The sequence below is a fragment of the Abramis brama genome (assembly GCF_963993115.1).
Source record: "Abramis brama genome assembly, chromosome: 2".
Taxonomy (NCBI): Eukaryota; Metazoa; Chordata; class Actinopteri; order Cypriniformes; family Leuciscidae; genus Abramis; species Abramis brama.
In genome coordinates, this window is record NC_139964.1 from 54,466,271 (window position 1) to 54,493,985 (window position 27,715).

Consider the following 27,715-nt stretch of genomic DNA (forward strand, 5'->3'; position numbering starts at 1 on the left):
AAAAAGATGGTGGGACTCAGCCTCTTGGTGGCGCTATAATAGAACAAAACATGAAATTCCCATTGACTTCAATGCAGTTTTGTGAAATAAAATGCTATACTAAACAAATGCATTGGTGTAATATTACGAAACTCAAAATGTGCCATCAGCACCATCCCCTGAAGGTACCCAAAATATTTCGAGACAGTGCCACCTAGTGGTCAAAAGTTATAACAAAATTTACAAAACTGCTAATAACTTTTGAATAAGTTGGCCTATTGTAATGCAACTGGTCTTAATAGATTCCTTGGGTCAAGACGAGAACATAGATACCAAGGTTTCCTTATTTGGCCTAGCTTCCTGTCCGCCATCTTGATTTTCAGTCAAAACCTACTTTTTCGAACTCCTCCTAGACCGTTTGTCCGATTTTCACCAAAATCGAATCGTATCATCTCCAGACTGTGCTGACTAAAAGTTATGGATTTCGTGTCTATAGACGAAACCGTTTTCGTATAGCGTAGCAGCAAAGTTGAGGCATGATGCTAAAAGCACTATTCAGGCTTTATCTCTGCAATGCCTTGACATATTGACACCAAACTTTGTATGTGTCATTGTCACTTCACTCTGACCACATCACATCAGTTTTGTAACTGCGCCACAGATTGGTCGAAAGTGATAATCCATTAAATCATATTTCGAATGACTTTTTATATGATTTTTCAGCCATTTCGCCTAAAATCCTCTTTAAATGTATTTAATTGCTCATTGTTGCAGTTGGTCTGACACCTTCAGCCATGTTGGCATATCCTGTCGTCTGCTTGCGCTTGGCCCCGATAATTGCTGCTTGCAGCTATATTTATTATTATTATTCTTCTTCCTCCTCTTGAAGTCTATGGCAGCCCTATGAACCATACATAGGAAAATGATGAAATTTGGCACACTTGTAGTGATGGTAATGAAAAGTAATTGTAGCAATTTTTGAGTCTCTAGGTCCAACTCTATAGCGCCACCAGCAGTTCAAAAATTCAACATTGAAATGGTTATAACTTTTGAACCCTTTGATCTAGAAAAATGAAACTTAGTACACCTGATTCATCTCATCATGCTGATTAGAACCAATATCTTACATTAAGACTCCGCCCATTACAGTAGTGGCCATTTTGAAAAGTACAGTATGCAGTTTTTTTGCTACTCCTCCTTCAAAATTGGTCTAATTTTGTCCAAACATGTACTCAAATGATCTTCGGACTGAGCCGCATAAAAGTACTGTCCCCGATTTTTTTTATTCTTCTCTGATCAAAAGTTATGACGTCGCAAACTTAACGAGGTCGACCCAAAATTGGTTCAGAAGCTATAGCTCGGCCAAACTTTGATCAATCGAAACGAAAATTGGTACACTTCATCGGAAGCATGATCTGAGGTTCCATGCCAAAGTTGGGAACAGCGCCACCTACGGGTCATGAGATATGGAAAATGCATATTTTGGCCAATAACTTATGAACAGTTTGTCAGAAAATTATAAACTTGGTGTCTATCGATTCCTTGGGTCATGACAAATCCGTGGATATCGATTTTGCCATGATGGGATGTACCACGTGTCCGCCATTTTGAATGATGTCATAATTTGCAATATCTTTTAAACTATTTGAAATTTCTTCACCAAATTTGGTATGGATCATCATTAGCATGGCCCGAAGGTACCTGAGAAATTTGATCACAGCGCCACCTAGTGTTCCAGAGATATCATTGTTTTTTGAAAAAACGCTTATAACTTTTGCTAACATTGCTTGAAATTTGATTTCTTTATGTCAATATATTCCTTGGCTTATGCCGATTTCAACGATATCTCATATGTTATTTATCAACAATGTGACTGGCCGCCATATTGGAGTGAATGTAAAACAGTTTTTTCGCTACTCCTCCTTCAAAATTGGTCTAATTTTGTCCAAACATGTACTCAAATGATCTTCGGACTGAGCCGCATAAAAGTACTGTCCCCGATTTTTTTGCTATACTGGAAAAAAAAAGTTATGATGTCGCAAACTTAATGAGGTCAACCCATAATTGGTTCAGAGGCTGTAACTTGTGAACAGTTTGTCACAAAATCATAAAATTGGTGTCTATCGATTCCTTGCGTCATGTCGAATCTGAGGATATCTATTTTGCCAGCATTGGATGTACCACATCATAAGCTATATTAGCATTAAGTTAGCTTAGCATGCTAATCTCGTTAACATGATTTTGTGTGCTCATTCACACACTGAAGCCTCTCCTCTGCAGCTTTGTAAAACATGTCCTCTGGGTGGCGCAAGTGGTTCAACCATGCGTCATGAATCCCGAACCATTGTGGTCGTGGGTTCGAGACCAGTGTGGGGCGACTTTGAAATTGTGTATAAAATAATAATTTAAATTCCTTCCGGCTCTGCACTGCTGTTGGTGCTTAAATGCTAGCTGTGCTGCTGTAATTGATGTGCTTACTGTGCTTGATGTACATTAAATTTCTGATGTTTTGCTCTTCTGGCTCCGCATTGCGCTACAGCGGCTGTTGCTTGCTCTGCCTTGCAGGGCTTGGCCCCGTATTGCTGCTTGCAGCTATATTCTTATTATTATTATTATTATTATTATTCTTCTTCCTCCTCTTGAAGTCTATGGCAGCCCTATGAACCATACATAGGAAAATGATGAAATTTGGCACACTTGTAGTGATGGTAATGAAAAGTAATTGTAGCAATTTTTGAGTCTCTAGGTCCAACTCTATAGCGCCACCAGCAGTTCAAAAATTCAACATTGAAATGGTTATAACTTTTGAACCCTTTGATCTAGAAAAATGAAACTTAGTACACCTGATTCATCTCATCATGCTGATTAGAACCAATATCTTACATTAAGACTCCGCCCATTACAGTAGTGGCCATTTTGAAAAGTACAGTATGCAGTTTTTTTGCTACTCCTCCTTCAAAATTGGTCTAATTTTGTCCAAACATGTACTCAAATGATCTTCGGACTGAGCCGCATAAAAGTACTGTCCCAGATTTTTTTTATTCTTCTCTGATCAAAAGTTATGACGTCGCAAACTTAACGAGGTCGACCCAAAATTGGTTCAGAAGCTATAGCTCGGCCAAACTTTGATCAATCGAAACGAAAATTGGTACACTTCATCGGAAGCATGATCTGAGGTTCCATGCCAAAGTTGGGAACAGCGCCACCTACGGGTCATGAGATATGGAAAATGCATATTTTGGCCAATAACTTATGAACAGTTTGTCAGAAAATTATAAACTTGGTGTCTATCGATTCCTTGGGTCATGACAAATCCGTGGATATCGATTTTGCCATGATGGGATGTACCACGTGTCCGCCATTTTGAATGATGTCATAATTTGCAATATCTTTTAAACTATTTGAAATTTCTTCACCAAATTTGGTATGGATCATCATTAGCATGGCCCGAAGGTACATGAGAAGTTTGATCACAGCGCCACCTAGTGTTCCAGAGATATCATTGTTTTTTGAAAAAACACTTATAACTTTTGCCAACATTGCTTGAAATTTGATTTCTTTATGTCAATATATTCCTTGGCTTATGCCGATTTCAACGATATCTCATATGTTATTTTTCAACAATGTGACTGGCCGCCATATTGGAGCGAATGTAAAACAGTTTTTTCGCTACTCCTCCTTCAAAATTGGTCTAATTTTGTCCAAATATGTACTCAAATGATCTTCGGACTGAGCCGCATAAAAGTACTGTCCCCGATTTTTTTGCTCTACTGGAAAAAAAAAGTTATGATGTCGCAAACTTAACGAGGTCGACCCATAATTGGTTCAGAGGCTGTAACTTGTGAACAGTTTGTCACAAAATCATAAAATTGGTCTCTATCGATTCCTTGCGTCATGTCGAATCCGAGGATATCTTTTTTGCCAGCATTGGATGTACCACATCATAAGCTATATTAGCATTAAGTTAGCTTAGCATGCTAATCTCGTTAACATGATTTTGTGTGCTCATTCACACACTGAAGCCTCTCCTCTGCAGCTTTGTAAAACATGTCCTCTGGGTGGCGCAAGTGGTTCAACCATGCGTCATGAATCCCGAACCATTGTGGTCGTGGGTTCGAGACCAGTGTGGGGCGACTTTGAAATTGTGTATAAAATAATAATTTAAATTCCTTCCGGCTCTGCACTGCTGTTGGTGCTTAAATGCTAGCTGTGCTGCTGTAATTGATGTGCTTACTGTGCTTGATGTACATTAAATTTCTGATGTTTTGCTCTTCTGGCTCCGCATTGCGCTACAGCGGCTGTTGCTTGCTCTGCCTTGCAGGGCTTGGCCCCGTATTGCTGCTTGCAGCTATATTCTTATTATTATTATTATTATTATTCTTCTTCCTCCTCTTGAAGTCTATGGCAGCCCTATGAACCATACATAGGAAAATGATGAAATTTGGCACACTTGTAGTGATGGTAATGAAAAGTAATTGTAGCAATTTTTGAGTCTCTAGGTCCAACTCTATAGCGCCACCAGCAGTTCAAAAATTCAACATTGAAATGGTTATAACTTTTGAACCCTTTGATCTAGAAAAATGAAACTTAGTACACCTGATTCATCTCATCATGCTGATTAGAACCAATATCTTACATTAAGACTCCGCCCATTACAGTAGTGGCCATTTTGAAAAGTACAGTATGCAGTTTTTTTGCTACTCCTCCTTCAAAATTGGTCTAATTTTGTCCAAACATGTACTCAAATGATCTTCGGACTGAGCCGCATAAAAGTACTGTCCCCGATTTTTTTTATTCTTCTCTGATCAAAAGTTATGACGTCGCAAACTTAACGAGGTCGACCCAAAATTGGTTCAGAAGCTATAGCTCGGCCAAACTTTGATCAATCGAAACGAAAATTGGTACACTTCATCGGAAGCATGATCTGAGGTTCCATGCCAAAGTTGGGAACAGCGCCACCTACGGGTCATGAGATATGGAAAATGCATATTTTGGCCAATAACTTATGAACAGTTTGTCAGAAAATTATAAACTTGGTGTCTATCGATTCCTTGGGTCATGACAAATCCGTGGATATCGATTTTGCCATAATGGGATGTACCACGTGTCCGCCATTTTGAATGATGTCATAATTTGCAATATCTTTTAAACTATTTGAAATTTCTTCACCAAATTTGGTATGGATCATCATTAGCATGGCCCGAAGGTACATGAGAAGTTTGATCACAGCGCCACCTAGTGTTCCAGAGATATCATTGTTTTTTGAAAAAACACTTATAACTTTTGCCAACATTGCTTGAAATTTGATTTCTTTATGTCAATATATTCCTTGGCTTATGCCGATTTCAACGATATCTCATATGTTATTTTTCAACAATGTGACTGGCCGCCATATTGGAGCGAATGTAAAACAGTTTTTTCGCTACTCCTCCTTCAAAATTGGTCTAATTTTGTCCAAATATGTACTCAAATGATCTTCGGACTGAGCCGCATAAAAGTACTGTCCCCGATTTTTTTGCTCTACTGGAAAAAAAAAGTTATGATGTCGCAAACTTAATGAGGTCAACCCATAATTGGTTCAGAGGCTGTAACTTGTGAACAGTTTGTCACAAAATCATAAAATTGGTGTCTATCGATTCCTTGCGTCATGTCGAATCTGAGGATATCTATTTTGCCAGCATTGGATGTACCACATCATAAGCTATATTAGCATTAAGTTAGCTTAGCATGCTAATCTCGTTAACATGATTTTGTGTGCTCATTCACACACTGAAGCCTCTCCTCTGCAGCTTTGTAAAACATGTCCTCTGGGTGGCGCAAGTGGTTCAACCATGCGTCATGAATCCCGAACCATTGTGGTCGTGGGTTCGAGACCAGTGTGGGGCGACTTTGAAATTGTGTATAAAATAATAATTTAAATTCCTTCCGGCTCTGCACTGCTGTTGGTGCTTAAATGCTAGCTGTGCTGCTGTAATTGATGTGCTTACTGTGCTTGATGTACATTAAATTTCTGATGTTTTGCTCTTCTGGCTCCGCATTGCGCTACAGCGGCTGTTGCTTGCTCTGCCTTGCAGGGCTTGGCCCCGTATTGCTGCTTGCAGCTATTTAGGGGCCAAGCCCCGAAGGGGCTATGGCACCTATTGTATCTGTTAGTTTTCTTATTAGGGGCCAAGCCCCGAAGGGGCTATGGCACCTATTGTATCTGTTAGTTTTCTTATTATTATTATTAGGGGCCAAGCCCCGAAGGGGCTATGGCACCTATTGTATCTGTTAGTTTTCTTATTAGGGGCCAAGCCCCGAAGGGGCTATGGCACCTATTGTATCTGTTAGTTTTCTTATTAGGGGCCAAGCCCCGAAGGGGCTATGGCACCTATTGTATCTGTTAGTTTTCTTATTATTATTATTATTATTATTCTTCTTCCTCCTCTTGAAGTCTATGGCAGCCCTATGAACCATACATAGGAAAATGATGAAATTTGGCACACTTGTAGTGATGGTAATGAAAAGTAATTGTAGCAATTTTTGAGTCTCTAGGTCCAACTCTATAGCGCCACCAGCAGTTCAAAAATTCAACATTGAAATGGTTATAACTTTTGAACCCTTTGATCTAGAAAAATGAAACTTAGTACACCTGATTCATCTCATCATGCTGATTAGAACCAATATCTTACATTAAGACTCCGCCCATTACAGTAGTGGCCATTTTGAAAAGTACAGTATGCAGTTTTTTTGCTACTCCTCCTTCAAAATTGGTCTAATTTTGTCCAAACATGTACTCAAATGATCTTCGGACTGAGCCGCATAAAAGTACTGTCCCCGATTTTTTTTATTCTTCTCTGATCAAAAGTTATGACGTCGCAAACTTAACGAGGTCGACCCAAAATTGGTTCAGAAGCTATAGCTCGGCCAAACTTTGATCAATCGAAACGAAAATTGGTACACTTCATCGGAAGCATGATCTGAGGTTCCATGCCAAAGTTGGGAACAGCGCCACCTACGGGTCATGAGATATGGAAAATGCATATTTTGGCCAATAACTTATGAACAGTTTGTCAGAAAATTATAAACTTGGTGTCTATCGATTCCTTGGGTCATGACAAATCCGTGGATATCGATTTTGCCATAATGGGATGTACCACGTGTCCGCCATTTTGAATGATGTCATAATTTGCAATATCTTTTAAACTATTTGAAATTTCTTCACCAAATTTGGTATGGATCATCATTAGCATGGCCCGAAGGTACATGAGAAGTTTGATCACAGCGCCACCTAGTGTTCCAGAGATATCATTGTTTTTTGAAAAAACACTTATAACTTTTGCCAACATTGCTTGAAATTTGATTTCTTTATGTCAATATATTCCTTGGCTTATGCCGATTTCAACGATATCTCATATGTTATTTTTCAACAATGTGACTGGCCGCCATATTGGAGCGAATGTAAAACAGTTTTTTCGCTACTCCTCCTTCAAAATTGGTCTAATTTTGTCCAAATATGTACTCAAATGATCTTCGGACTGAGCCGCATAAAAGTACTGTCCCCGATTTTTTTGCTCTACTGGAAAAAAAAAGTTATGATGTCGCAAACTTAATGAGGTCAACCCATAATTGGTTCAGAGGCTGTAACTTGTGAACAGTTTGTCACAAAATCATAAAATTGGTGTCTATCGATTCCTTGCGTCATGTCGAATCTGAGGATATCTATTTTGCCAGCATTGGATGTACCACATCATAAGCTATATTAGCATTAAGTTAGCTTAGCATGCTAATCTCGTTAACATGATTTTGTGTGCTCATTCACACACTGAAGCCTCTCCTCTGCAGCTTTGTAAAACATGTCCTCTGGGTGGCGCAAGTGGTTCAACCATGTGTCATGAATCCCGAACCATTGTGGTCGTGGGTTCGAGACCAGTGTGGGGCGACTTTGAAATTGTGTATAAAATAATAATTTAAATTCCTTCCGGCTCTGCACTGCTGTTGGTGCTTAAATGCTAGCTGTGCTGCTGTAATTGATGTGCTTACTGTGCTTGATGTACATTAAATTTCTGATGTTTTGCTCTTCTGGCTCCGCATTGCGCTACAGCGGCTGTTGCTTGCTCTGCCTTGCAGGGCTTGGCCCCGTATTGCTGCTTGCAGCTATTTAGGGGCCAAGCCCCGAAGGGGCTATGGCACCTATTGTATCTGTTAGTTTTCTTATTAGGGGCCAAGCCCCGAAGGGGCTATGGCACCTATTGTATCTGTTAGTTTTCTTATTATTATTAGGGGCCAAGCCCCGAAGGGGCTATGGCACCTATTGTATCTGTTAGTTTTCTTATTATTATTAGGGGCCAAGCCCCGAAGGGGCTATGGCACCTATTGTATCTGTTAGTTTTCTTATTATTAGGGGCCAAGCCCCGAAGGGGCTATGGCACCTATTGTATCTGTTAGTTTTCTTATTATTATTAGGGGCCAAGCCCCGAAGGGGCTATGGCACCTATTGTATCTGTTAGTTTTCTTATTATTATTAGGGGCCAAGCCCCGAAGGGGCTATGGCACCTATTGTATCTGTTAGTTTTCTTATTATTATTAGGGGCCAAGCCCCGAAGGGGCTATGGCACCTATTGTATCTGTTAGTTTTCTTATTATTATTAGGGGCCAAGCCCCGAAGGGGCTATGGCACCTATTGTATCTGTTAGTTTTCTTATTATTATTATTAGGGGCCAAGCCCCGAAGGGGCTATGGCACCTATTGTATCTGTTAGTTTTTAGGGGCCAAGCCCCGAAGGGGCTATGGCACCTATTGTATCTGTTAGTTTTCTTATTATTATTATTATTATTATTCTTCTTCCTCCTCTTGAAGTCTATGGCAGCCCTATGAACCATACATAGGAAAATGATGAAATTTGGCACACTTGTAGTGATGGTAATGAAAAGTAATTGTAGCAATTTTTGAGTCTCTAGGTCCAACTCTATAGCGCCACCAGCAGTTCAAAAATTCAACATTGAAATGGTTATAACTTTTGAACCCTTTGATCTAGAAAAATGAAACTTAGTACACCTGATTCATCTCATCATGCTGATTAGAACCAATATCTTACATTAAGACTCCGCCCATTACAGTAGTGGCCATTTTGAAAAGTACAGTATGCAGTTTTTTTGCTACTCCTCCTTCAAAATTGGTCTAATTTTGTCCAAACATGTACTCAAATGATCTTCGGACTGAGCCGCATAAAAGTACTGTCCCCGATTTTTTTTATTCTTCTCTGATCAAAAGTTATGACGTTGCAAACTTAACGAGGTCGACCCAAAATTGGTTCAGAAGCTATAGCTCGGCCAAACTTTGATCAATCGAAACGAAAATTGGTACACTTCATCGGAAGCATGATCTGAGGTTCCATGCCAAAGTTGGGAACAGCGCCACCTACGGGTCATGAGATATGGAAAATGCATATTTTGGCCAATAACTTATGAACAGTTTGTCAGAAAATTATAAACTTGGTGTCTATCGATTCCTTGGGTCATGACAAATCCGTGGATATCGATTTTGCCATGATGGGATGTACCACGTGTCCGCCATTTTGAATGATGTCATAATTTGCAATATCTTTTAAACTATTTGAAATTTCTTCACCAAATTTGGTATGGATCATCATTAGCATGGCCCGAAGGTACCTGAGAAATTTGATCACAGCGCCACCTAGTGTTCCAGAGATATCATTGTTTTTTGAAAAAACGCTTATAACTTTTGCTAACATTGCTTGAAATTTGATTTCTTTATGTCAATATATTCCTTGGCTTATGCCGATTTCAACGATATCTCATATGTTATTTATCAACAATGTGACTGGCCGCCATATTGGAGTGAATGTAAAACAGTTTTTTCGCTACTCCTCCTTCAAAATTGGTCTAATTTTGTCCAAACATGTACTCAAATGATCTTCGGACTGAGCCGCATAAAAGTACTGTCCCCGATTTTTTTGCTATACTCGAAAAAAAAAGTTATGATGTCGCAAACTTAATGAGGTCAACCCATAATTGGTTCAGAGGCTGTAACTTGTGAACAGTTTGTCACAAAATCATAAAATTGGTGTCTATCAATTCCTTGCGTCATGTCGAATCTGAGGATATCTATTTTGCCAGCATTGGATGTACCACATCATAAGCTATATTAGCATTAAGTTAGCTTAGCATGCTAATCTCGTTAACATGATTTTGTGTGCTCATTCACACACTGAAGCCTCTCCTCTGCAGCTTTGTAAAACATGTCCTCTGGGTGGCGCAAGTGGTTCAACCATGCGTCATGAATCCCGAACCATTGTGGTCGTGGGTTCGAGACCAGTGTGGGGCGACTTTGAAATTGTGTATAAAATAATAATTTAAATTCCTTCCGGCTCTGCACTGCTGTTGGTGCTTAAATGCTAGCTGTGCTGCTGTAATTGATGTGCTTACTGTGCTTGATGTACATTAAATTTCTGATGTTTTGCTCTTCTGGCTCCGCATTGCGCTACAGCGGCTGTTGCTTGCTCTGCCTTGCAGGGCTTGGCCCCGTATTGCTGCTTGCAGCTATATTTATTATTATTATTATTATTCTTCTTCCTCCTCTTGAAGTCTATGGCAGCCCTATGAACCATACATAGGAAAATGATGAAATTTGGCACACTTGTAGTGATGGTAATGAAAAGTAATTGTAGCAATTTTTGAGTCTCTAGGTCCAACTCTATAGCGCCACCAGCAGTTCAAAAATTCAACATTGAAATGGTTATAACTTTTGAACCCTTTGATCTAGAAAAATGAAACTTAGTACACCTGATTCATCTCATCATGCTGATTAGAACCAATATCTTACATTAAGACTCCGCCCATTACAGTAGTGGCCATTTTGAAAAGTACAGTATGCAGTTTTTTTGCTACTCCTCCTTCAAAATTGGTCTAATTTTGTCCAAACATGTACTCAAATGATCTTCGGACTGAGCCGCATAAAAGTACTGTCCCCGATTTTTTTTATTCTTCTCTGATCAAAAGTTATGACGTCGCAAACTTAACGAGGTCGACCCAAAATTGGTTCAGAAGCTATAGCTCGGCCAAACTTTGATCAATCGAAACGAAAATTGGTACACTTCATCGGAAGCATGATCTGAGGTTCCATGCCAAAGTTGGGAACAGCGCCACCTATGGGTCATGAGATATGGAAAATGCATATTTTGGCCAATAACTTATGAACAGTTTGTCAGAAAATTATAAACTTGGTGTCTATCGATTCCTTGGGTCATGACAAATCCGTGGATATCGATTTTGCCATGATGGGATGTACCACGTGTCCGCCATTTTGAATGATGTCATAATTTGCAATATCTTTTAAACTATTTGAAATTTCTTCACCAAATTTGGTATGGATCATCATTAGCATGGCCCGAAGGTACCTGAGAAATTTGATCACAGCGCCACCTAGTGTTCCAGAGATATCATTGTTTTTTGAAAAAACGCTTATAACTTTTGCTAACATTGCTTGAAATTTGATTTCTTTATGTCAATATATTCCTTGGCTTATGCCGATTTCAACGATATCTCATATGTTATTTATCAACAATGTGACTGGCCGCCATATTGGAGTGAATGTAAAACAGTTTTTTCGCTACTCCTCCTTCAAAATTGGTCTAATTTTGTCCAAACATGTACTCAAATGATCTTCGGACTGAGCCGCATAAAAGTACTGTCCCCGATTTTTTTGCTATACTGGAAAAAAAAAGTTATGATGTCGCAAACTTAATGAGGTCAACCCATAATTGGTTCAGAGGCTGTAACTTGTGAACAGTTTGTCACAAAATCATAAAATTGGTGTCTATCGATTCCTTGCGTCATGTCGAATCTGAGGATATCTATTTTGCCAGCATTGGATGTACCACATCATAAGCTATATTAGCATTAAGTTAGCTTAGCATGCTAATCTCGTTAACATGATTTTGTGTGCTCATTCACACACTGAAGCCTCTCCTCTGCAGCTTTGTAAAACATGTCCTCTGGGTGGCGCAAGTGGTTCAACCATGCGTCATGAATCCCGAACCATTGTGGTCGTGGGTTCGAGACCAGTGTGGGGCGACTTTGAAATTGTGTATAAAATAATAATTTAAATTCCTTCCGGCTCTGCACTGCTGTTGGTGCTTAAATGCTAGCTGTGCTGCTGTAATTGATGTGCTTACTGTGCTTGATGTACATTAAATTTCTGATGTTTTGCTCTTCTGGCTCCGCATTGCGCTACAGCGGCTGTTGCTTGCTCTGCCTTGCAGGGCTTGGCCCCGTATTGCTGCTTGCAGCTATATTAGCAATTGTTATTGTCAGAATAACAATTCTTCTTCTTCCCAGTGGAAGTCTATGGCAGCCCTATGAACCGTACATAGGAAAATGATGAAATTTGGCACTCTTGTAGTGATGGCCATGAATAGTAAATGTAGCAATTTTTGAGTCTTTAGGACCAACTCTATAGCGCCACCAGCAGTTAAAAAATTCAACATTGAAATGGTTATAACTTTTGAACCCTTTGATCTAGAAAAATGAAACTTAGTACACCTGATTCATCTCATCATGCTGATCAGAACCAATATCTTACATTAAGACTCCGCCCATTACAGTAGTGGCCATTTTGAAAAGTACAGTATGCAGTTTTTTTGCTACTCCTCCTTCAAAATTGGTCTAATTTTGTCCAAACATGTGCTCAAATGATCTTCGGACTGAGCCGCATAAAAGTACTGTCCCCGATTTTTTTTATTCTTCTCTGATCAAAAGTTATGACGTCGCAAAGTTAACAAGGTCGACCTAAAATTGGTTCAGCGGCTGTATCTCGGCCAAACTTTGATCAATCGAAACGAAAATTGGTACACTTCATCGGAAGCATGATCTGAGGTTCCATGCCAAAGTTGGGAACAGCGCCACCTACGGGTCATGAGATATGGAAAATGCATATTTTGGCCAATAACTTGTGAACGGTTTGTCAGAAAATTATAAACTTGGTGTCTATCGATTCCTTGGGTCATGATGAATCCGTGGATATTGATTTTGCCATGATGGGATGTACCACGTGTCCGCCATTTTGAATTTTGTCATAATTTGCAATATCTTTTAAACTATTTGAAATTTCTTCACCAAATTTGGTATGGATCGTCATTAGCATGGCCCGAAGGTACCTGAGAAGTTTGATCACAGCTCCACCTAGTGTTCCAGAGATATCATTGTTTTTTGAAAAAACGCTTATAACTTTTGCTAACATTGCTTGAAATTTGATTTCTTTATGTCAATATATTCCTTGGCTTATGCCGATTTCAACGATATCTCATATGTTATTTTTCAACAATGTGACTGGCCGCCATATTGGAGTGAATGTAAAACAGTTTTTTCGCTACTCCTCCTTCAAAATTGGTCTAATTTTGTCCAAACATGTGCTCAAATGATCTTCGGACTGAGCCGCATAAAAGTACTGTCCCCGATTTTTTTGCTATACTGGAAAAAAAAAGTTATGATGTCGCAAACTTGATGAGGTCGACCCATAATTGGTTCAGAGGCTGTAACTTGTGAACAGTTTGTCAAAAAATCATAAAATTGGTGTCTATCGATTCATTGCGTCATGTCGAATCCGAGGATATCTATTTTGCCAGGATTGGATGTACCATGTTATAAGCTACATTAGCATTAAGATAGCTTAGCATGCTAATCTGGTTAACTTGCTTTTGTGTGCTCATTCTTACACTGAAGCCTCTCCTCTGAAGGTTGTGATTGTACGTCCTCTGAGTGGTGCAATCTGCTAAACCATGAATCTAAAATCCTGAGCCATTCTGGTCGTGGGTTCGAGTCCCATGTGGGATGACTTTAAAGTTGTCATTTAAATTCCTTCCGGCTCTGCACTGCTGTTGGTGCTTAAATGCTCGCTGTGCTTCATTTACATTTATATTTAATTTCTGCTGTTTTTGTTCTTGCGGCTCTGCACTGCTGTTGGAGCTTAAATGCTTGCTGCGCTGCTGTGCTTGATGTACATTTACATGTATATTCAATTTCTGCTCTTTTTGTTCTTCTGGCTCCGCACTGCTGTTGGTGCTTAAATGCTTGCTGTGTTGCTGTAATTGATGTGCTTACAGAACTTGCTGTGCTTGATGTACATTAAATTTCTGATGTTTTGCTCTTCTGGCTCCGCATTGCGCTACAGCGGCTTTTGCTTGCTGTGCCTTGCAGGGCTTGGCCCCGTATTGCTGCTTGCAGCTATATTTATTATTATTATTATTATTCTTCTTCCTCCTCTTGAAGTCTATGGCAGCCCTATGAACCATACATAGGAAAATGATGAAATTTGGCACACTTGTAGTGATGGTAATGAAAAGTAATTGTAGCAATTTTTGAGTCTCTAGGTCCAACTCTATAGCGCCACCAGCAGTTCAAAAATTCAACATTGAAATGGTTATAACTTTTGAACCCTTTGATCTAGAAAAATGAAACTTAGTACACCTGATTCATCTCATCATGCTGATTAGAACCAATATCTTACATTAAGACTCCGCCCATTACAGTAGTGGCCATTTTGAAAAGTACAGTATGCAGTTTTTTTGCTACTCCTCCTTCAAAATTGGTCTAATTTTGTCCAAACATGTACTCAAATGATCTTCGGACTGAGCCGCATAAAAGTACTGTCCCCGATTTTTTTTATTCTTCTCTGATCAAAAGTTATGACGTCGCAAACTTAACGAGGTCGACCCAAAATTGGTTCAGAAGCTATAGCTCGGCCAAACTTTGATCAATCGAAACGAAAATTGGTACACTTCATCGGAAGCATGATCTGAGGTTCCATGCCAAAGTTGGGAACAGCGCCACCTACGGGTCATGAGATATGGAAAATGCATATTTTGGCCAATAACTTATGAACAGTTTGTCAGAAAATTATAAACTTGGTGTCTATCGATTCCTTGGGTCATGACAAATCCGTGGATATCGATTTTGCCATGATGGGATGTACCACGTGTCCGCCATTTTGAATGATGTCATAATTTGCAATATCTTTTAAACTATTTGAAATTTCTTCACCAAATTTGGTATGGATCATCATTAGCATGGCCCGAAGGTACCTGAGAAATTTGATCACAGCGCCACCTAGTGTTCCAGAGATATCATTGTTTTTTGAAAAAACGCTTATAACTTTTGCTAACATTGCTTGAAATTTGATTTCTTTATGTCAATATATTCCTTGGCTTATGCCGATTTCAACGATATCTCATATGTTATTTATCAACAATGTGACTGGCCGCCATATTGGAGTGAATGTAAAACAGTTTTTTCGCTACTCCTCCTTCAAAATTGGTCTAATTTTGTCCAAACATGTACTCAAATGATCTTCGGACTGAGCCGCATAAAAGTACTGTCCCCGATTTTTTTGCTATACTGGAAAAAAAAAGTTATGATGTCGCAAACTTAATGAGGTCAACCCATAATTGGTTCAGAGGCTGTAACTTGTGAACAGTTTGTCACAAAATCATAAAATTGGTGTCTATCGATTCCTTGCGTCATGTCGAATCTGAGGATATCTATTTTGCCAGCATTGGATGTACCACATCATAAGCTATATTAGCATTAAGTTAGCTTAGCATGCTAATCTCGTTAACATGATTTTGTGTGCTCATTCACACACTGAAGCCTCTCCTCTGCAGCTTTGTAAAACATGTCCTCTGGGTGGCGCAAGTGGTTCAACCATGCGTCATGAATCCCGAACCATTGTGGTCGTGGGTTCGAGACCAGTGTGGGGCGACTTTGAAATTGTGTATAAAATAATAATTTAAATTCCTTCCGGCTCTGCACTGCTGTTGGTGCTTAAATGCTAGCTGTGCTGCTGTAATTGATGTGCTTACTGTGCTTGATGTACATTAAATTTCTGATGTTTTGCTCTTCTGGCTCCGCATTGCGCTACAGCGGCTGTTGCTTGCTCTGCCTTGCAGGGCTTGGCCCCGTATTGCTGCTTGCAGCTATATTTAGGGGCCAAGCCCCGAAGGGGCTATGGCACCTATTGTATCTGTTAGTTTTCTTATTATTATTAGGGGCCAAGCCCCGAAGGGGCTATGGCACCTATTGTATCTGTTAGTTTTCTTATTATTATTATTATTATTATTCTTCTTCCTCCTCTTGAAGTCTATGGCAGCCCTATGAACCATACATAGGAAAATGATGAAATTTGGCACACTTGTAGTGATGGTAATGAAAAGTAATTGTAGCAATTTTTGAGTCTCTAGGTCCAACTCTATAGCGCCACCAGCAGTTCAAAAATTCAACATTGAAATGGTTATAACTTTTGAACCCTTTGATCTAGAAAAATGAAACTTAGTACACCTGATTCATCTCATCATGCTGATTAGAACCAATATCTTACATTAAGACTCCGCCCATTACAGTAGTGGCCATTTTGAAAAGTACAGTATGCAGTTTTTTTGCTACTCCTCCTTCAAAATTGGTCTAATTTTGTCCAAACATGTACTCAAATGATCTTCGGACTGAGCCGCATAAAAGTACTGTCCCCGATTTTTTTTATTCTTCTCTGATCAAAAGTTATGACGTCGCAAACTTAACGAGGTCGACCCAAAATTGGTTCAGAAGCTATAGCTCGGCCAAACTTTGATCAATCGAAACGAAAATTGGTACACTTCATCGGAAGCATGATCTAAGGTTCCATGCCAAAGTTGGGAACAGCGCCACCTACGGGTCATGAGATATGGAAAATGCATATTTTGGCCAATAACTTATGAACAGTTTGTCAGAAAATTATAAACTTGGTGTCTATCGATTCCTTGGGTCATGACAAATCCGTGGATATCGATTTTGCCATGATGGGATGTACCACGTGTCCGCCATTTTGAATGATGTCATAATTTGCAATATCTTTTAAACTATTTGAAATTTCTTCACCAAATTTGGTATGGATCATCATTAGCATGGCCCGAAGGTACCTGAGAAATTTGATCACAGCGCCACCTAGTGTTCCAGAGATATCATTGTTTTTTGAAAAAACGCTTATAACTTTTGCTAACATTGCTTGAAATTTGATTTCTTTATGTCAATATATTCCTTGGCTTATGCCGATTTCAACGATATCTCATATGTTATTTATCAACAATGTGACTGGCCGCCATATTGGAGTGAATGTAAAACAGTTTTTTCGCTACTCCTCCTTCAAAATTGGTCTAATTTTGTCCAAACATGTACTCAAATGATCTTCGGACTGAGCCGCATAAAAGTACTGTCCCCGATTTTTTTGCTATACTGGAAAAAAAAAGTTATGATGTCGCAAACTTAATGAGGTCAACCCATAATTGGTTCAGAGGCTGTAACTTGTGAACAGTTTGTCACAAAATCATAAAATTGGTGTCTATCGATTCCTTGCGTCATGTCGAATCTGAGGATATCTATTTTGCCAGCATTGGATGTACCACATCATAAGCTATATTAGCATTAAGTTAGCTTAGCATGCTAATCTCGTTAACATGATTTTGTGTGCTCATTCACACACTGAAGCCTCTCCTCTGCAGCTTTGTAAAACATGTCCTCTGGGTGGCGCAAGTGGTTCAACCATGCGTCATGAATCCCGAACCATTGTGGTCGTGGGTTCGAGACCAGTGTGGGGCGACTTTGAAATTGTGTATAAAATAATAATTTAAATTCCTTCCGGCTCTGCACTGCTGTTGGTGCTTAAATGCTAGCTGTGCTGCTGTAATTGATGTGCTTACTGTGCTTGATGTACATTAAATTTCTGATGTTTTGCTCTTCTGGCTCCGCATTGCGCTACAGCGGCTGTTGCTTGCTCTGCCTTGCAGGGCTTGGCCCCGTATTGCTGCTTGCAGCTATATTTATTATTATTATTCTTCTTCCTCCTCTTGAAGTCTATGGCAGCCCTATGAACCATACATAGGAAAATGATGAAATTTGGCACACTTGTAGTGATGGTAATGAAAAGTAATTGTAGCAATTTTTGAGTCTCTAGGTCCAACTCTATAGCGCCACCAGCAGTTCAAAAATTCAACATTGAAATGGTTATAACTTTTGAACCCTTTGATCTAGAAAAATGAAACTTAGTACACCTGATTCATCTCATCATGCTGATTAGAACCAATATCTTACATTAAGACTCCGCCCATTACAGTAGTGGCCATTTTGAAAAGTACAGTATGCAGTTTTTTTGCTACTCCTCCTTCAAAATTGGTCTAATTTTGTCCAAACATGTACTCAAATGATCTTCGGACTGAGCCGCATAAAAGTACTGTCCCCGATTTTTTTTATTCTTCTCTGATCAAAAGTTATGACGTCGCAAACTTAACGAGGTCGACCCAAAATTGGTTCAGAAGCTATAGCTCGGCCAAACTTTGATCAATCGAAACGAAAATTGGTACACTTCATCGGAAGCATGATCTGAGGTTCCATGCCAAAGTTGGGAACAGCGCCACCTACGGGTCATGAGATATGGAAAATGCATATTTTGGCCAATAACTTATGAACAGTTTGTCAGAAAATTATAAACTTGGTGTCTATCGATTCCTTGGGTCATGACAAATCCGTGGATATCGATTTTGCCATAATGGGATGTACCACGTGTCCGCCATTTTGAATGATGTCATAATTTGCAATATCTTTTAAACTATTTGAAATTTCTTCACCAAATTTGGTATGGATCATCATTAGCATGGCCCGAAGGTACATGAGAAGTTTGATCACAGCGCCACCTAGTGTTCCAGAGATATCATTGTTTTTTGAAAAAACACTTATAACTTTTGCCAACATTGCTTGAAATTTGATTTCTTTATGTCAATATATTCCTTGGCTTATGCCGATTTCAACGATATCTCATATGTTATTTTTCAACAATGTGACTGGCCGCCATATTGGAGCGAATGTAAAACAGTTTTTTCGCTACTCCTCCTTCAAAATTGGTCTAATTTTGTCCAAATATGTACTCAAATGATCTTCGGACTGAGCCGCATAAAAGTACTGTCCCCGATTTTTTTGCTCTACTGGAAAAAAAAAGTTATGATGTCGCAAACTTAACGAGGTCGACCCATAATTGGTTCAGAGGCTGTAACTTGTGAACAGTTTGTCACAAAATCATAAAATTGGTGTCTATCGATTCCTTGCGTCATGTCGAATCTGAGGATATCTATTTTGCCAGCATTGGATGTACCACATCATAAGCTATATTAGCATTAAGTTAGCTTAGCATGCTAATCTCGTTAACATGATTTTGTGTGCTCATTCACACACTGAAGCCTCTCCTCTGCAGCTTTGTAAAACATGTCCTCTGGGTGGCGCAAGTGGTTCAACCATGCGTCATGAATCCCGAACCATTGTGGTCGTGGGTTCGAGACCAGTGTGGGGCGACTTTGAAATTGTGTATAAAATAATAATTTAAATTCCTTCCGGCTCTGCACTGCTGTTGGTGCTTAAATGCTAGCTGTGCTGCTGTAATTGATGTGCTTACTGTGCTTGATGTACATTAAATTTCTGATGTTTTGCTCTTCTGGCTCCGCATTGCGCTACAGCGGCTGTTGCTTGCTCTGCCTTGCAGGGCTTGGCCCCGTATTGCTGCTTGCAGCTATATTTAGGGGCCAAGCCCCGAAGGGGCTATGGCACCTATTGTATCTGTTAGTTTTCTTATTATTAGGGGCCAAGCCCCGAAGGGGCTATGGCACCTATTGTATCTGTTAGTTTTCTTATTATTATTATTATTATTATTCTTCTTCCTCCTCTTGAAGTCTATGGCAGCCCTATGAACCATACATAGGAAAATGATGAAATTTGGCACACTTGTAGTGATGGTAATGAAAAGTAATTGTAGCAATTTTTGAGTCTCTAGGTCCAACTCTATAGCGCCACCAGCAGTTCAAAAATTCAACATTGAAATGGTTATAACTTTTGAACCCTTTGATCTAGAAAAATGAAACTTAGTACACCTGATTCATCTCATCATGCTGATTAGAACCAATATCTTACATTAAGACTCCGCCCATTACAGTAGTGGCCATTTTGAAAAGTACAGTATGCAGTTTTTTTGCTACTCCTCCTTCAAAATTGGTCTAATTTTGTCCAAACATGTACTCAAATGATCTTCGGACTGAGCCGCATAAAAGTACTGTCCCCGATTTTTTTTATTCTTCTCTGATCAAAAGTTATGACGTCGCAAACTTAACGAGGTCGACCCAAAATTGGTTCAGAAGCTATAGCTCGGCCAAACTTTGATCAATCGAAACGAAAATTGGTACACTTCATCGGAAGCATGATCTGAGGTTCCATGCCAAAGTTGGGAACAGCGCCACCTACGGGTCATGAGATATGGAAAATGCATATTTTGGCCAATAACTTATGAACAGTTTGTCAGAAAATTATAAACTTGGTGTCTATCGATTCCTTGGGTCATGACAAATCCGTGGATATCGATTTTGCCATGATGGGATGTACCACGTGTCCGCCATTTTGAATGATGTCATAATTTGCAATATCTTTTAAACTATTTGAAATTTCTTCACCAAATTTGGTATGGATCATCATTAGCATGGCCCGAAGGTACCTGAGAAATTTGATCACAGCGCCACCTAGTGTTCCAGAGATATCATTGTTTTTTGAAAAAACGCTTATAACTTTTGCTAACATTGCTTGAAATTTGATTTCTTTATGTCAATATATTCCTTGGCTTATGCCGATTTCAACGATATCTCATATGTTATTTATCAACAATGTGACTGGCCGCCATATTGGAGTGAATGTAAAACAGTTTTTTCGCTACTCCTCCTTCAAAATTGGTCTAATTTTGTCCAAACATGTACTCAAATGATCTTCGGACTGAGCCGCATAAAAGTACTGTCCCCGATTTTTTTGCTATACTGGAAAAAAAAAGTTATGATGTCGCAAACTTAATGAGGTCAACCCATAATTGGTTCAGAGGCTGTAACTTGTGAACAGTTTGTCACAAAATCATAAAATTGGTGTCTATCGATTCCTTGCGTCATGTCGAATCTGAGGATATCTATTTTGCCAGCATTGGATGTACCACATCATAAGCTATATTAGCATTAAGTTAGCTTAGCATGCTAATCTCGTTAACATGATTTTGTGTGCTCATTCACACACTGAAGCCTCTCCTCTGCAGCGGTTTAGTTCAGCATCTTCTAAGTGGTGCAATATGTTAATCCACATACTACAAATCCTGAGCCATTCTGATCATGGGTTCAAATCTCATATGGCATATGACCATACTGCAAAAGTATTCCTCTCATTAAAGTGAGCACAAATAGTTGTGGTAAGATTGAGGCTTTGTGAAACAGTTGAACCAAATGTTCCATAATGCTTTGAATCAATCTGACACCTAATGGTCATTTGCAGGTTTTGATCTGAAATTAACCATTAAAAAATGTGTTGTTTTTATTATTGTATTTTTCTCATATGAAGCTCTTAATCTGTAGGCTCCTCACTGTGCATAATGTTATTCTGTTCCTGAAAAATGAATATTGATAAAACAAATCAAGCCATTCATTAAAAAATATTAATTTCACTGCTTTGGAAGAAGCTAGTGTAAAGAGGGCCAGCTAGCCTCCTTGTTAGAGCACCTGACTCTCACACCAGAGACCAAGGTTCAAGACCCACACAGAGCAGGACAAGTAACTTAGTAGCCTACAATGCTTGAGGAGTTGTTTAGCAAGTTGGGAATGAAGAAATATTAATTATATTTTATTTTTTTATGATGAACTTCCTAAAACTTTTTTCTATGACATAAAAGACTTTTGATTTCCTTGTTATACCTAAATACTTGTACGAGTGAGTCATGCAATATTTTTGTGGTTAGGAACTATAAATTAAGGTGTTTCATTAAATGGGACACTTATCAGTGTTGCACACCATGCCTTTAGAGTGTCTGAGTTACACAGCCTCGGAGAGCACATGGACGCTGTTGAGACAAGACGCTCTTGTTTCCTTCATTCTTTCCAGCTAATATTGGTATGTTTAGAGGTGTTCATTTGGTTAAAGTTCACTGAGTAATGAAGGCAATATGTTGCTGAATTTATTATATGTATTGTGAGTTTTCAGTGACGCACATGGAGCTAACAAGTGATCTGTGCACCGTGTATAATGTGGAAAAAGATTTGCACAACTGATAATATTCTGATCAAATTGTCCCATGTCATTTTTCAGGGTCAATAAATACAATCATTGGAAGCCATCTTGCTGTCTGAAGTGTTTAATATCTTCAGAACTAGATCTGCTGGATCTGATAAATCCATTCTGATTTATCAAACTATTTCTAACCTATAGTATTGCAGTTTTGCTCTTCATTTCATTCCATTTAATGTGAATTATATTTATTTACCAACAACAAATAGAATGCATGAGTTTCCTTGCAGTCTTTTTAATTCTCAATATACACATGGCAAAATGTGAAAAAAAAACTATACATTTTCAACATGCAGATATTTAATCAAGTATGAAATGAAATGGAAACTACAAATTCACAGTTGAGAAAAAAGCTTTAAGCTGTAGTAATTGCAACTTTTTGTCTTTATATTTCTGCAGTTGGACGTGCTGACTTGGAGAGTTGCTCTGTCAATTTGTGTTTCCTGGATGGCACAATGATATTTGTCAGTTGAAATAGGATGTGTACTGTGTGGTTTGATCAAACTCTTTATCTTCAAAGTATTGTTCAGCCTGTCCAGCTCTTTCAGTAGTGTCCTCATTCATCACACTTGTGTTGATCTCCAGTGAAGCTATAGGCTCAATTAATGATAAAGTCATTGTATGTAGTAACTTTCATTTCTAGTAGTTCAAGCAGAAAATCAACAATATCATCATTAGATCTGTTGCATTTTACATCAACCAGTGTGCAAACAATGCTATTTCAATGCTATTACTGTAAAAATGTTGTCAGAGGTAGATTTTTATGATGAGGTTTCTATGTTTTAACTTCTATTGCAGTTGGTTTGAATTGAGTTTAACATTTTGGACACTATGCCACTTATGCCACTTTTTGGACGCTTATAGCCACAAACTGAATAGTGGCATGTTACTAATGTGATGGTTTAATTGACAGACATGTTAGTTATTTGTGCACCAATTATTTCACAATTTTGAATACCCTTTTGTAATTGTTTTAAATAATCATTGTATTTGTTTTTTTTTTCATTTACTCAAAATAGTTTTTTAACCCCTAATGTTTTTAAATACACTTTATAATTAAATTGATCACCTCAGCACAGACAATACAAATTTGAATCATTTTAAACCCCTAATCTTGTATTAATGTAATTCTTAACATTGTCTACATTCAAAATTGTCATATGATACCATTGTCAAGACAATGTTCATGTTCAATGTTCAATGACTGAATTATACTGCTGTTTTGTCACATGCTGTAAATAGTTTTCTAATCTGTTTTTAAATGCACAATTATTTTAATTCAAAAGTTTTTAAAATGGAGTTTTCTTATCCATATGATTAATGCTGAAAAAAATCAAGGTTTATTCACATCCATCTTTCAAATATAATTGTATTTATTTGTATATTAAACACAACAAAATGGTACAATTGACTTTTGTTTATTTAAATAGTCAACAATTTCATACATCACACATTTTATCTATTTATACTATATATTCAAATTTACCAACACAATTCAATACTACAGCAGGGCTCAAAATACATACATAGAAAGTAATAGTTCACAATTCAGCACCATATGTATAAAAACCAATGTGTGAACAATAACAAAACATGTCTTCAAGTTAGCACATGACATTGAGCATAAAGTAATTTCAACTAAACATATCTGATATACTATATATGTTCATCACCTTCACGTCATCAGCAATCACTGATAACTCATCACCTGCTTGTCATTTATCACCATAGACACTAATATTCATCACAGCTGTCTCTCTTTGTCTCATCATCACCTTTTGTAGTTCCATTCTGATCAATCATCCTTTGTGCATTCTTGTCTATTTAATGTGTCTGTATCCTGCCATATGTTCACCTTGATTAAGAGAAAACTGTTCCACACAAAACGTTCTAGCTTTGTTCAGAAGGAGATTTGTTCAGAAGGAGATTTGTTCAGAAGGAGATTTGTTCAGAAGGAGATTTGTTCAGAAGGAGGTTTGTTCAGAAGGAGGTTTGTTCAGAAGGAGATTTGTTCAGAAGGAGATTTGTTCAGAAGGAGATTTGTTCAGAAGGAGAAAGATTGTTCAGCCTGCACCCTGACACACAGGTTAGTCTAAATATACTTTTAATGATTTTTAAATTCAGAATATGACTTTAATATTTTATTTATAATATTTTGTGTAATTTCAAAGATACTCAAACTAAATCACAAAACATATGTCTCATAATTATAACCACATCATGTTAAATCATGTGACTCCTGTAAGTGATAATCATATTATTAAATCTTAATTTTTTTATTTTTTTTTATTTTATTTTTTTAATGTGCATACAATATTTCTTATAGATATGGCAAGTCCATCAAATGTTGTTGGATATATACACAACGTCACTGACATAAAACAGGGCCCCAAGAAACATTTTTTTGACGCAACATTACAACAAAAAGACATCACATCAACAATCAGAATATTCAGGCCTGAACTACACGGGCAATTCAAATCATCAGAAAATGATCGGTGAGTCAGTTACATATGTTGTTCTTATGAAAAGTACATTCACAATGACCTTTTAGCTCTAAACGCATTCTTAAAAATGGTTCTAAACCATACCATGTTAAAATTATTTGATTCATAAAAATTGCAGAACCCTTCCAGCTAAATAAACAATATTTGTAATGAAAGCGCTAGAACCCATGGTGTTATAAAAATACTTTTATTATGTTAGATTATTCTCATTAAAATTAATAACTGTATGTGATAAATATTTATTTGATTAATATTAATTTATATTTTTTCCTTTTTGAATTTATTAATATTGGGGTTTGTTTCACCCCTCAATCTTTGAGATGTAATTTTAATTTAGAGCCTCAAGATTGATTTAGTGGCTTTAATGATCTTGTGACTGGGATTGTTTATGCATGAAGATTGTATGAAAATTTGAAATTTAATATAAAAATACATTTTAAGATGCTTTAAATTGTTAGAATTCGAGTCTATAATATTTGTTTTAATTATGAATCTTTGATAAAGACATTTATTTTATTTAAAAAAAGAGGGAACAGACAACCATGAACTGTAACCTAAAGATCCATTTTAGTATATGACGATTTATTAGTACCATACAGTTATAAAAAGAAATGTTACTAAAGTGCAAGAAAACTTAAAACAATCATCTTTTTAGATTGTGTGACTTTACTCTTTAAACTGTATACCAGACAACTAACTATATTTCCTTAATCCATGCAACTCCTAGGAGACCCATTAAGCTGGAGAATATTGTGATACAACCTTCGCAGCTGTATTCCGGGAAAGTAGACATTCTTTTCACAAACACGTCTAAATTATTGTGTATAAGAGATGCTGGATTCATTTACAACACGCAAAAAACAGATCTGAAAGTGTTTACATTGGAGCACATCCTTAAAACCAGCTCCCAATATGAACGAGTAAGTACATTTTTATAAGAAAATTTGAATGTACAGTATCTATTTTAAATGGACTTAATCACATATTACTTAAACATTAACCACTATAACAGAAATACCCTTATAAACTTTGATTCCACAACTTGAATTTATATTGAACTAAATTTATGTGTGCATGCTGACACGAGAGAATTTTCAAGTTTGGTCCTAACATTAGGGGCTGTTTAGCCACACTTGCACATTTTACACTTCAAAAGAACATTGAAGCTGCATTGCACACCACTGTCTTTCAAATATATGGTGTGACTTGGCAGTATGATTTGAAAATGTATCCACAGTCTGCTTTTAAAGATAACTCCTATGCTTATTTATATACATATAAAAAAATAACATTATTTTAAATATACATACATGTAATTGAAATAAACATGTTACTGAAATTGAAAACGAGCTTTAACATACTGTTTTACTAATCTGTGTAAATTTCTCTTTCAATAGGTACTACTCAATGTCAAAATCGCTCAACAGGAGAGCGAGGGCCACAATATAATGAGAGATGGAACTTTCCTGGAAAAAACCATTTACACTGTTTGTGACGCAACATCATCTGCAGAACTGACTGTGTGGGGCGAGCACTGCCTTGAAGTTGACCGGTGGTACAGCATGTCAAATATCTCCGTAAGACAATACAACAACAAACCATACTTGACTACAACCAAAGACACAGAATTCAGAATCATTAATTCTCAAGACACTGCAGTCCTTCTTCCAACCACATCTTCAAACAGTCAAAACTGTGAAATAATTGGCGCACAAATTACAAATACGTATATCTGTCCATTAAAACACCCTATCAATATGTCACTATCAAGCTCAAAAATACTGTGTGAGAAATGTAAAACTCAATTCAAATCAGCTGCAATACAAATGAAAACTTTCGGGAACTTAACAATGAAATCTACATCTGGCAAAATATTTACAGCCAAAATTGGCAATAACATTATTGGCACAATCGTTGACTTAAAACGCAGTAGATCTGACGACGATATTGTTGATGCACTACTTGAATTACCAGAAATGAAAGTCACAACACATAATGATTTTATCATAAAGATTGAGCCAATTAACACCAACACAATAACTGATGATAGAGCTGGACCATCTACACCTTTCTTCCAAGATACAGACTTGGATCAAGACATTCTTCAAATTCATACACCACCACAGAGTACACATCCTACACATCCTACACCAACTGACACATCTGATTATGCAATTCAAGACACACAAACTGACATTGAGACGCCATCACCACCAGTACAAGAGCCAAAACACACAAATAAAAAGTTGAGATCTGTAGGCATGCAATTAAAAACAAAAAAATGATTTTTTTCCCGCTAATATATATATATTATTATTATTATTATTTTTTTTTATACCTTTGCAGGTATTTCTCATTACCATTGTTGGTATGATTATATTTGATGCATCTAATGTGTTTTTTTTTTTAATTTGTAAATTTATAATTTAAATGATAGTGTGGAAGAGAATTTTTAATTTCTTGTTGAAAATATACTTTGTATTTAATTGGTTAAACTAAGACCAAAAGTATCTCTTAAACAATATATTTTGTTTATTCTTGTGATCATATTGTCAAGTGTTTATAGGTAGTGTTATATTATATATGTTGATGTTACCCTTTTGTTTGATACCTTTGCAGGTATTTGTGATTACCATTGTTGGTATGATTTATCATTTATTTATGTAATGTGTTATTTGTATTAGTTTTTTACTTTTGCAAATATTGATAATTGATTGCATGGAAGAGAACTTTTTGATTTCTTGTTGAAAACATACTATGTATTAAATTGGTTTAAACTAAAAGCAAAACTGTCCCTTTTTATAATACAATCTACTTTGTTCATTCTTGTAATGCAAATTTGAATTTTCAGCATCATTACTCTAGTCTATAATGTCATATGGTTTACAAATCATTTTAATATACTTATTTTCTGCTCAAGAAAAGTTTCTTATTACAGAAAACAGCAATGCTCCTTATTGTAGTTTGAAAACTGAAATACAGAATATTTTAGACATGTTCAAAAAAATTGTTAGCTGATAAATAAAAAAAAAAAAAAAAAAAAGAATTTTCTGCATGAAAATGTTTTTCATTTCATTTGGC

The 27,715-nt window shown here is 37.3% G+C and overlaps 2 protein-coding genes across 4 annotated transcripts in view; both read left to right on the forward strand.

Annotated features, from left to right (window-relative positions):
- Positions 1–27,715, forward strand: part of mtnr1aa (melatonin receptor 1A a) — a 104,374-nt gene that overhangs the window by 42,540 nt on the left and 34,119 nt on the right. The gene's annotated exons all lie outside the window — the stretch shown is intronic.
- LOC311078060 (uncharacterized protein) lies at positions 20,893–26,925 on the forward strand. 3 transcript variants are annotated; one of them, XM_084106723.1, is made up of 5 exons: positions 20,893–21,953; positions 22,527–24,213; positions 24,454–24,625; positions 25,362–25,554; positions 26,032–26,925. In XM_084106723.1, exons 3-5 carry the CDS (start codon positions 24,456–24,458, stop codon positions 26,917–26,919), a joined length of 1,251 nt encoding a protein of 416 aa, XP_083962849.1. In that variant the 5' UTR covers positions 20,893–21,953; positions 22,527–24,213; positions 24,454–24,455; the 3' UTR covers positions 26,920–26,925. The 3 variants fall into 3 exon arrangements, with proteins under 3 accessions (XP_083962849.1, XP_083962848.1, XP_083962847.1); XM_084106722.1 differs by having other exon boundaries at positions 22,527–24,117; positions 24,150–24,625; XM_084106721.1 differs by having other exon boundaries at positions 22,527–24,625.